Consider the following 12,204-nt stretch of genomic DNA (forward strand, 5'->3'; position numbering starts at 1 on the left):
CCCCTGGACCTCCTAAAGAAGGGTTAAAAAGGGTGGAAACATGCAACGAGGTTTTGGGTTTTCTAACCACAGCAGTGAAACTATACCTGGAACAAATGTGACAGCTGTCGGCTCCCAGCGGCCTCCTCTGGGCTGGAAAACAGAAATGATACAAGAGTCACTTTCCCTTCCTCTTTCACCGTCTCACTGCAGTATATCACAATATCACAACACAGGTTGAGTTTCCATCCTTAAACTATCATAGTGTCACAGATTCAAGTATTAACAGACTTTAAAAAAGAGGAAAATCATTTTCAAAACTCATTAGAAGACACCTTTTGGTCACGTGGAGTCTTAAACTCAGATTGGATTGGTGTCTTTAATTTATTAGCCTCCTAAAAACAATGGACTAAAGTGATGAATATTTACTTCTAAAATCCAGATGAACTACTTTAAAAGAAATTGGAGACAACATTGACTCTTGTTAAGAAGTGGAACAAATTAAAAGTATGGAGAATAGACCGGTTTGAAACGAGATGGGCTGAATAGCTGCGCTGTATTTAAATGAAATCATGGAGAAGGAAGAAGTATTCACAAATTGAATCTACTTAGCTGAGTCAAAGTGGTAAAACAACAATGTAAAAATACTCTGTTACAAGTAAAGGTCCTGTATACGACAGCCTGAGGTGCTAAATGAGAGATGTCTCCTTTACAGACTTGTGTAGGGAACATTAGTTTGCATATGATACAACAACACAAGCCAGAAGATATACATATACATACATATACAGCCAGTGCACACATACAGTAAACATATACATACACACACTCATTATAAGACTACGACGGAGTATTAGGGACACATTGAGGGAAAAAAATCTGAGATTTCAAGGATAAAGTCAGAATATTATGAGAAAAAAATTATAATTTAATGAGAATAAAGTCAACTTTGCAAGAAAAAAGTTGTAATATTACGAGGATAAAGTCAGAACTTTACGAAAAAAGTCGTAATATTACGAGAATAAAGTCATACTATTTCAAGAAAAAAAAGTCGATGACTTTCTCTTAAATGTTTGACTTTATTCTCATAATATTATGACTTTATTCTCAAAATCTCAGATTATTTTTCCCCCCCTCAATGTGGACCTAAAACTCCGTCGTATAAAACAAAAAAACAGCGGTTAAGGACATTTTTTTATTAAAAAAACGTAACAAAAAGAAACACATAAACATTTGGACATTCGAGGGAGTTGACAATATTCAAAATGTAGTAATCTTAGTAATCTTGCTGGTATGATGTTCATATACAGTCAATAAATCCCCTTCCCTGTCTGTTGCTGCTGTGACACGCAGCTGAGACGCGAGCGGCTCATGCGGGCAGTGTGTCCACCACTTATAAAGGAAGACTTTTAAAACTGAGCCTGTTAAAGACAGTAATGTCTGCCGGGATCGGCACTGGAATTAATTAGTAAATGATACGACTGTTTTCAGCCGGCTGGTGAATACAACGTGACTGTTGTACTGACGGAATTAGTGCTCTAAAAAACACAATATACTGAATTTACAGGGAAAAAAACCATTCAAAGCCAGATGATATCATGGTTCCTGCTAAATTCCAGTGAGAGGAAGAGCTGGTTCCTTGGAAAATCAGTTAGAAGTCGGACAAACAGGGAAACATGCTGGAACATTCAGGGGTACAGATGCGTCTATAGGGACGTGCTTTTAAAATCTTCACCACAAGCAAACAAGAGACTCGTTTATTAAACTGCTGCTCTGTCCTGTAGCTGCTCTCCATCCAGGCAGGTTTCCAAACTAAGCTTCTCGTTTCTTCTTTGTGTTTCCAGAAAGTTCCAGCTCTGGCCGGCCGGGCCTTCAGCAGCTCGGCCAGACAGCTGAGGAACAAAGTCCCCGAGGCCCAGAAACTCTTCCAGGTAACACAACAGTCAGCACAATCATCAGCATGTCATCCTCCTGTGGATCAACAGCTCATTTAAAGGGGAACTACGGCCACTTCTAAAACACTGATATTAATCTAGAAGCTATATAACATGATATATAGGGAATGGGAATGTGACGTCAGCGACAGCGAGTCGGACGTTTTTGGAGGATAAAGGGTAAGACTGCCATCCGCTGGCTGCTTACATCAAGCGTCAGAAGATAAAACACTGCAAGATTCAAAAGCTGAATTGTAGTATATATATATATATAGTATACACCCAGACACAAAGGCAGGCTAATGTTATGGGTTTCATTTTGCATGATACCGGTATATTAAATATGCAGTATTAGCCGATGTTTTGTTAGTATTCCGTTAGCCCAGGGGTCAGAAACCTTTACTATCTAAAGAGCCAATTTAGGCAAAAAATAAAATGAAAAATAATCTGTCTGGAGCTGCAAAACATGTGATCATTGTGATGAAGGTAACACAGTTTATAGTCTAAGTATATAGTATATCAGTCTAATGCAGTGAGGGCCAAAGAGACAATGTACTACGGAGTATTAGGGCCACACTGAGGGAATAACATCTGAGATTTACAGAATAAAGTCATAATATTACGAAAGAAGTCGTAATATTACGAGAATAAAGTCATAACTTTAGGAGAATAAAGTCATAACTTTACGAAAGAAGTCGTAATATTACGAGAATAGTCATAACTTTACAAGAGAAAAGTCGTAATATTACGAGAATAAAGTCATAACTTTACAAGAAAAAAAAATTAAATAACATAAAATTACTACTTTATAATATTATGACTTTATTCTCATAATCTCAGATTTATTTATTTTTCCTCAAAGTGATCCTAATACTCCGTCGTACCGTCGTACCATAGACCTACAACAATGATAAATAAAAATGAAAATGAAAACAAAAAACAGTTCTTCATTTCCATTTATAAATCCACAGGGAGCCGCTGGAGAGGAGCTGAAGAGCTGCAGGTTGCTGACCTCTGCGTTAGCATAACATTAGCTACCCCCCAAAAATGGCGACGCGCCCAGAACGCACCGCCATTCCCTACAGGCACGTCTTATTGGTAGCTATCTAGTTAGATAGTCTAAAAATCGCAAGAAAGACGCAATGCACGGCGCAAGAGAAGAGCTCCCGCCAGGTGCGCCTTACAACAGGAAAACAGGTTAGGTTTAGCCAAAACAACCACTAACTGAGGTTAAGGGAAAATGTCATGGTTGGTAAGTCATTAATACGTCACTAACTCTTACCGTAGAAGTTATACATGGATGTGTTTACATCGCAGTCAGTACAGGATACATGGCGTACAAATAACACGTGGAAATCAAGAAAGGCGTACTTATGGCACGCTAAACTTCCTTGTGCATTGTCGTGACATTTAAAAGCCTTCTCGTGCGAGCGGGCTGAGCTAAAACAGGATGATAAGTTGCCCTTTAAAAACAACTTGACATCCTGTTTTATCTTGAGCATGCTCTGTCCACATATGAAGGAAAACAAATCCCTGTGTAACACCTGGATTTTTGCCATCTGGAGGAAGAATGAATAAGTTAACCTAACAAGTTAACTTGGCCATGCTCGTATCATCGACATCCAACACATCTGTGTAATCACAGAATCCATCAGGCAACATGTTGAGAAACAGTTGGAGGTCAGAACAAAAAAACATGACTTACAGAGAATTATTTATTCAACTGCTCGGCCAAATTCCATCTTAAAACACATCATTAAAATAATAAATATAATAACCAGTACATTACTTCTAATAACCTCGACTCAAACAACCTCCATTAACCCTTCCAATCTGGTTTCCGCCCAAAACACAATACTGAAACAGCCCTGGTCAAAATCACCAACGACCTCCTCCGTGCAGCTGACTCTGGACTGCTCACCATCCTCATCCTCCTCCATCTCACTGCTGCCTTTGACACCATCTCCCACCCACTACTCGTGGTATCACTGGTGTTGCACTCACATGGTTTTCCTCATACCTCACCGACAGACAACAATTTGTACAACTGGGCAACCACAGGTTAAGGTGTTCTGCTGTTTCACTGGGTGTCCCCCAGGGGTCAGTATTGGGTTCACTCCTATTGATCATTTACCTCCTTCCCCTTGGCACTATCTTCCGTCATCACAATGTCCTTTTACACTGTTATGCCGACGACACACAGGTCTACATTTCAACTAAACCCACTGCTGTCCTGCCACCCACCTCCCTCACCACCTGCCTACAACACATCAGGAGCTGGATGAGCAGGAACCAAAGATCGCAGTTTGGGTTTAAAGAACACCGGAAGTGGCCTAACTTAAGTGTGGAAGTTACGTGACTAATAAATCAACTTTGACTTCTGGTTTCACACGGGACATGAACACCCACTCATCCACCCCGACCTCCTCGCTACGCAGCGTTCGCCGCTCTTTATACTTCCCAGTGCAAAATTACGTGGATTACATACGAATTGATTTCCATCATGAAAGAAATGTGAAATTTGTGTCTATGTAACAAATCAATACATTGAATATCTGCTGTCTCACCGTGTGGTTTCCTACGGTTACAGGAGGACAACGGGTTGCCAGTCCACATCAAGGGAGGAACCTTTGACGTCCTGCTCTACCGGGCGACCATGACGCTGACTCTTGGAGGTAACGTGTGCTGGAATAAATTCACCAGTTTGGGTTGAAAAGTCGCTGAAAGTAAAATAAATACTGGTAGATTATTAAATACTTCACAGTCTGTCTTTCACACATAAATAATACCAAGCTGAAGAGCTTGGTATTATTTATGTGTCTCTCTGTAGGAGGAGGATGTTTTACTTCAGTCCAAAATGTGGTATTCAAGTTCAAGACGTTTATTTGTCCTTGAGGGGGTAACAGAAAGACAGAAAGACAGAAAGACAGAAAGACAGAAATAAATAAATAAAGACAGAGATAAATAAATAAAGACAGACAGAAATAAATAAATAGAGAGAAAGACAGAAAAAAAGAAAGACACGTAACACGTGTTTCATGTTTCTTATTAATCATCAATGAATCTCTGACACAACCAACATGTTTACACCAAAACGTAAAAGGTCACATTTGTTCCTTCTGGCTGTTAAATGATTTCTTTCCAACTTGATGACACAACAAATCCCCCCCAGAAGTCATTCTGTAGTTCAGCTAAAGATGAAACAGTTGGTGGAGCAGAGCGGAGGCGTGATGTCTCCGTACCTGAACCCAGCAGGAGGGAACAGTCTATTGATATTATATTATTATAGAGTTATAGTGTGTCTGTCTTCGTCTCTACAGGAACCTGCTGGTCTCTGTACTGGCTGCTCTACGCAGCGATGCCTCAGAGGAAAGCGTAGAGGAGAAACCAACGCCGGCTATCGGCCAATCGCACGGACAGAACGACGCTCGGAGAGAACGACGCTCGGCTCCGTCTATAACACTAATGTTTGTTGTGTACAATCCCATTTGATTTGATCACGAGTTGTCCTGCTGTCGTCATGGCAACGATGAAGATGTAAAAAAAAGTGTAAAGAAATTCAAACTGAACGCCTGCAGAGTTTTTTATTTGTGTCTTCTTTGTGGTTTCTGACTTCTCCTGACGTCTGAATATATATTAACTGTTAAATTAAAGAACACGTTTAGGGCCAACATGTTGTTTCCTGTTTGAAAACCAGGGACCAATCAGGTGCGTTCAACGATCGGGTATGTCACCACTTGAACGTCCAGTTAGTCGGAGCAGCGCGTCCTCTAGTGTCCTCGCTGGACCTGGTGGACACGTACCGCTGGATTAAACATTAGAGACATGACCACTGACTATTAGTGGAACAATTTAGCCAGAATTCACAGACTGACCGTACGCGGTCCAGCCATGTGCTCGGTTTAGACCGAGTCTTGTCTACAGATCACAAACAGAGTTTGAGATTTCAGAATCAAACGTGGGTTCTTGAACTAATCTGTATCATGTTCTCCTCCTTATTTCAGAACAAATATGTACGTTAGTCAACGGTGAGACAGAAATATCTTTTGAATGAATCACACATATGATGTTTCTCAATTTAAAAGGTCATTTCATTTGACATTTTTCAGACATTTTTTTTTTACATTTTAAGGACATTTTTCAGAAACTTTTCTAATTTTTTTTTGGCATTTTTGGGCATATTTCAGCCTTTTTCTGACCGTTTTTTGGCATTTTTCTGACATTTTCAGACTTTTTTTTTTACATATTTCGGACAGGATGAGGAGGAGGAGGAGGAGGAGGAGGAGGAGGAAGAGGAGGACCTCAGGGCTCAAAGAGGAACATTTACAACATCTTGACCTTCGGCCTACAAACAGCAGGAACGAGAACAAACCACAGAAGAAGAATATGAATCTGTCTTGACAGCTCCTGACAGATGTGGCTCCAAGAGAAAATAATGACTTTCCCAATAAAATAAAAAGTGGGATAAAATAAAGAGGTATTAGAGTTTGAGATGACAATGAATGTTTCTGATCTTCTCCAGCTGTTACGCACCGCTGGCTGCCAGAGGAGGAGGAAATATTCAACAATGGCTCCACCTGGTGGCCTCAAACAGGAAGTACACCAATAACCCACTATCTATATCTGATGACGCTTTCTCAGGATACTATAAAAATAAATTAACATTACATTCAACTTTATCCCAAACATTACAAAAGAGCATGTGGACACATCTGTCTATACTCCAGTTTACTTTGGTATTAGATCTAATGAAGAGAAATCTTAATGATGGAGCATACAATGATATTTTGGACAAAAGAGAGGCGAAGTCTCTTTTTTTTTTTTTTTTTTTACATTTTTCAGACTTTTTAAAAAAAATAATTCACAGTTTTGGACGTTTTTCTGACTTTTTTCTGACTTTCTTTTTTAAATTTTTCGAAGTTTCCTGACACTTTTCTGCATTTTTTGGGAAATTTTTGGGACATATTTCAGACTTTTTTTTATTTATTTTTTTACATTTTTTGAACACTTTTCTTTTGGACGCTTTTTCAAGAAAGTCGCAGATCAAGATGATAGAAAAGGAAAAACAACACACTGATAACACAATATGACTTTAAAGTTATTTATTTAAGATAAGTGGTACTAAAAAGTACAAAGATACCTCATTACAGACAGTTCCAAACTTTACATTCATTTTAACATTTATAAAATTCTCAAATGTCACTGTCGTCTTTGTCTCTGTCCCTGTTGTCCTGTGGAGGCTGCAGACAGACGTTCTTCCTCTCTGACACGAAGCGCAGTCAAAATTCATGTTCGTCAAGCGGCAGGCGGTTTATTTTTTTGCATTTGTTCCTGTTTCTTTTTGTCATTTCTCAGCTCCAAAACGAACCTACTTGTGCCGAGCTGGTGTCGAGTGGCAGATCAAGACACACAGTGTAGTTCTGGTTCTCGTTTTGACATGAAATGACCCTTTAGTCTGTGTCTGCTCGGACCTCTTATCATCCCATACACAAGGCAGTTTTCATGGCTTTAGTCGGAAACACCTTTCATGTATTGTGAGTTTCGCCTCTTGTAGTTTGCTATATAATTCTCTGGCGGAGCGATGCTAGGGATGAACACTAGTTGGCTTGCAAACAGTCCACCTCTCGCAAGTGGTCTTGGACTGAAGCGCACCAGAGTTAGATTAAAACGGATTATATGTTGGATTGTGAAAGTGCTCTTATTTTACGCTGCTGCTGCTGCTGGTTACCAAAATCATTTACACTTTTCAGTTTGAGGAAAACAGTTTCCATAAGATCCTGCGTTGAGCTTCACCTGGAGGACGTACTGTACGTGTAGGAGGTTCATCCCCTTATCCAGTCCCAGGTCCACTGCGTCTTTATTTCAGGAAGCGAATACTCATCTTGTGATCGATGTTCACTTTCTCCAGTGACTGAACACAAAATAAAAACAATCATTTAGAATATATGCTTTTCCTACCATACATGCAAAAGGCTTTTTCTTTCTGTTTAATGAATATATGGGCATGTCTGTAAAGGGGAGACTCGTGGGTACCCATAGAACCCATTTACATTCACATATCTGGAGGTCAGAGGTCAAGGGACCCCTTTGAAAATGGCCATGACAGTTTTTCCTCGACAAAATTCAGCGTACCTTTGGAGCGTTATTTAACCTCCTTCATGACCAGCTAGTATGACATGATTGACTCTAGCTTTAAAACTGAGCCACAACCAGCTGCAACCTCCGAAAGATCGACTGATGGATTTAACGGCGTTTAAATGAATTTGCGTTAGCGCGTTATTATCACGTTAACTTTGACAGCCCTACTAAATACTAAAAGATTTTGAGCACTGTTTTTTGTTCAGATTAATATCCCCAGTTACTCTCTCACCTTTCTGAACTCGTCGAAGGAGATGGCGTCGTCTCGGTCCAGGTCGGCCTCCTGGATGGCTCGCTCAGCGAGGCTCTGCAGCTGCTCCTCCGTCACCTGCTCCTCCGTCACCTGCATCTCCAGCATCATTCGCAGCACCTGTCGGTCACCGTTAGCAACCAATCAGTATTCAGACTTCAGTAGTTAAAATCCTATATCTAGCAATAACTCTGGGAACTAACTTGGAAGCTTTCCTTGTTTATAACACGTACTTGTGGTGTACCTCAAGGGTCGATTCTGGGCCCTGTTTCTTTCTCTATATACATAATAGATTATCACATTTCTATGCAGATGATACTCTAGTATATCTTCCGGTCTGTTTTTGTTTACATTTTCGTTTTTATTTATCATTGTTGTAGGTCTATGGTACGACGGTACGACGGAGTATTAGGGCCACATTGAGGACAAAAAATGAATCTGAGAGTTTAAGAATAAAGTCATAATATTATAAAGTAGTAATTTTACGTGTTATTTTCTTTTTATCTCGTAAAGTTATGACTTTATTCTTGTAATATTACGACTTTTTTTCTCGTAATATTTTGACTTTATTCTGTAAATCTCAGATGTTTTTTCCGTCAGTGTGGCCCTAATACTCCATAGTACATTGTCTCTTTGGACCTCACTGCATTAGACTTATATACTTAGACAGTAGTAGTTTTAGAAGTTTCCATGGCTTCTCCGATGTACCTCTTCTGCACTGCAAGGACTATGTAGGTAATTAATTAGTTTAGTAACCATCACCAACAGATCATTCTGAGTGTGAGCGGCACCATTTTAAGCTTATTTCTAATATGTTTATTCAGAGAGTTGTGCAGAAACACACTAACGGGTTTAACAGTTACGGACCTGAAGAAGCTCTTCTCTGGAAATCTTTCCATCTCGGTCCTGATCGTACAGCTGGAAGGCAACTGAACACACAGACAGATCACAGATCACAGATCACAGATCACAGATCACAGATCACAGATCACAGATCACAGATCACAGATCACAGATCACAGATCACAGATCACCAACTAGAAATTAAAAGCCGAAGCAGAACAAAACAAAGTCTGACTGACATTTGAGTTTCCTGGTCGGGCTGTTGGCCGGCTCCGGCTGCGCTCCGTCTCTGGTTCGATTCGTTTCTGTGGGACGGAAATGAGCCAGAATCCGAACGAAGCCGGCAAAGTCCACCGTTTCCTGTCTGGAGAGAGAGAGAGAGAGAGAGAGAGAGAGAGAGAGAGAGAGAGAGAGAGAGAGAGAGAGAGGAACCCTCATGACTCTATAAGGATTTAATGTTTCTCTGTGTTCACAAAACAGTGTGACGGTGTAGTTAATGGGCTAAAACTTGAAACTAAAACAGCATTATTGTTCTTTAATAATGTAAAAAAGGGGAAACGTTAGCAGGCTGCTTCACCCTGGAGAGAAAAAGGCCCCGATGATTCGGTCTCCGATGGGGTTCATGGCCAACTCCCGAACTGCTCCGAAATCCTCAGGCCTGAGACACACAGAGAAAATATATATATTTATATATATATTATATATATCACATAGCCACCACTGAAATATAAATGACTGTAATCATTTCAGATCACTTCAGAGGGATATTAGGATCAGCTTTCAGTAGAAAAGTTGAATCAACACGTCTTTAAAACAGTTTTAACAACCGAACATTCGGTTAAGGGTGCGACTGTTAGCGTGGAGTAAAACAACGCTATGCATGAATTAATTAATACAACCAGCCATTAGCATCGATGCACAAATGTGTTTTTACCTTAAAATCTCTGACAACAGTTTTACTGAGGTGTTCGTTATGTTTATACGGCAGCATATTAGGGCCATTGGAGGTAAAAAAAAATAATAAATTACAGAGCCGGGGGGGTAATTTACGAGATTTAAGTCGTAAATTTACGAGAAAAAAACTCAAATTTACAAGAATTTTTTTAAAATATATTTTCTGAGATTAATAAAGTCATAAATTTGTGAGAAAAAAACTCTTCCATTATTAATGAATTGATAAAATGTGACATAAATTGATATTTTTATATTTTATATTTTAATTTGTTTCTTTATTTATTTATATTTGTATTAATTCCCTTATTTATTTGCTCTTCTGTTTAATTTTTCCTTTTATTTATTTATGTATTTATTTTTGTATTAATTTTAAAATGTATTTATTTATTTTAAAATGTATTTATTATTTATTTATATTTATTTTTTAATTTATTTATTTATTTTTAAATGTATTTATTTATTTTATATTTACTTTTAAATGTGTGTATTTATTTATGTATTTAAACATTTATTTATGCATGATTTTCACTTTGCATTTCACCACTTATTTATTTCACCAAACTTATTTCTGTATTCTTTTCTTTACACATTTCTTTTTACATTTCTTTATGCATTTCTGCCTCATTATGCAAATGAGGGGGGCTGTCACTCAACGTGTTTCATCATTCATAAATACATTTAAAAATTACATACATGAATAAATAAAAGGGGATGATAAACGGAAGACTAAATAAATAAGGGAATTAATACAAAGATAAATAAATAAAGAAGCTAATCAAAACAGAAATGTCAATTTATGTCACATCAATTTATACATTTAATCTCAGAGAATATCAAAGTTTTTTCCCGTAAATTCATGATTTTAATCTCGGAAATTCAGAGGTTTTTTTCTCTGAATATTACTCCGCTCCCCCGGCTTCCTAATTTTTAAAAAATTATTTTACACAGGACTTTTAATCAGGAGATCCGTGTACATTAGTGAAGTTAGTGATGTGTCTATTTTACTTAGTTTACGTATTTATTTTAAGCCAACTATGATGTTTTTCCTAAACCTAACTAAGTGGTTTTCTTGCCTGAACCTGACTGCAGACGTTTGCGTAACGTACAAATGAACGTCGTGAAAAGAATGAAATGCGTCCTCATGACAGAATTTGTCCACGTGGACATCTGCACAGTCACAATTACAGTTTATAACTCAGACTGTTATTTAAATGAACTGTTTGTCCGTCGCTCCACCGACCTGAGCTCTCCTCGGTGGTTCTGGTCCAGGAACTCAAACCTCTCGTGCAGACGAAGGAGGTGAGCAGCAGAGACTGAAACACAGACAACACAGTTTGATCCATTACAGACGGATCCATATAGGTTCAAAGGTTTTAAAAAAAAAACTTTTAAAAATAAAAAAGCGGAAAAAACATGTCTGTGATCCTCTGACATCGGATATAATCAGTTCGAACACCTTCAAGAGTCATAGATATTGGAATGTTTTTAACTTTGTTTTATTTATTTAAATTTTTAGGACATTTTTCAAACTTTTTTGTGACATTTGTTGGAAATTTTTCAGACTTTTTTGATATTTTTTTGACATTTTTTTTATGAACTTTTATGAATAAATTACAGAGCAGAAATTTCTGAGATTTAAGTCGTAAATTTAGGAGACAAAAACTCAAATTTACAAGAAAAAAACCCTTTAATATATTTTCTGAGATTAATAACGTCATAAATTTGTGAGAAAAAAACTCTTCCATTATTAATTAACTGATAAAATGTGACATAAATTGATATTTTCGTTTTAATTTGTTTCTTTATTTATTTATCTTTGTATTAATTCCCTAATTTATTTACTCTTCGGTTAAATTTTTCCTTTTATTTAATTATTTATGTATTTTTTTAAAATTAATTTTAAAATGTTATTTAGCACCTATTTGGTGGCCAAATTTGCAGAGCCCCGATATCTCTATCTTTTCATAAGATATAAACCTACGTCTGTGTTGCTTATATTGCGAAATGCACGACTGCTAAGCTGAATATTTCAGCTAATAACCCGTCATGTCATTAAAACCAGATTGCAGCATCATTCGGGGTCTGAACTTGTTTTACAATCATACA

The 12,204-nt window shown here is 37.9% G+C and overlaps 2 protein-coding genes across 3 annotated transcripts in view; one reads left to right on the forward strand and one right to left on the reverse strand.

Moving 5' to 3' along the window:
- Positions 1-5,477, forward strand: part of cox7a1 (cytochrome c oxidase subunit 7A1) — a 10,094-nt gene extending 4,617 nt beyond the window's left edge. Inside the window, exons 2-4 of the mRNA XM_074640975.1 lie at positions 1,824-1,910; positions 4,504-4,588; positions 5,234-5,477. Of these exons, the coding sequence (XP_074497076.1) occupies positions 1,824-1,910; positions 4,504-4,588; positions 5,234-5,292 (231 nt within the window). The 3' untranslated portion in view covers positions 5,293-5,477. The remainder of the gene's footprint in view (positions 1-1,823; positions 1,911-4,503; positions 4,589-5,233) is intronic.
- A 1,523-nt stretch (positions 5,478-7,000) lies between these two features.
- Positions 7,001-12,204, reverse strand: part of chp2 (calcineurin-like EF-hand protein 2) — a 45,669-nt gene continuing 40,465 nt past the window's right edge. For both annotated transcript variants that reach the window (XM_074640976.1, XM_074640977.1), the window contains 6 exons: positions 11,339-11,411; positions 9,722-9,802; positions 9,384-9,508; positions 9,169-9,230; positions 8,284-8,421; positions 7,001-7,824 (listed from right to left, as the gene is read on the reverse strand). In XM_074640976.1, coding sequence (XP_074497077.1) covers positions 7,771-7,824; positions 8,284-8,421; positions 9,169-9,230; positions 9,384-9,508; positions 9,722-9,802; positions 11,339-11,411 — 533 coding nt within the window. In that variant the 3' untranslated portion in view covers positions 7,001-7,770. The remainder of the gene's footprint in view (positions 7,825-8,283; positions 8,422-9,168; positions 9,231-9,383; positions 9,509-9,721; positions 9,803-11,338; positions 11,412-12,204) is intronic.

This window comes from Sebastes fasciatus, chromosome 7, assembly GCF_043250625.1.
Source record: "Sebastes fasciatus isolate fSebFas1 chromosome 7, fSebFas1.pri, whole genome shotgun sequence".
Lineage (NCBI taxonomy): Eukaryota > Metazoa > Chordata > Actinopteri > Perciformes > Sebastidae > Sebastes > Sebastes fasciatus.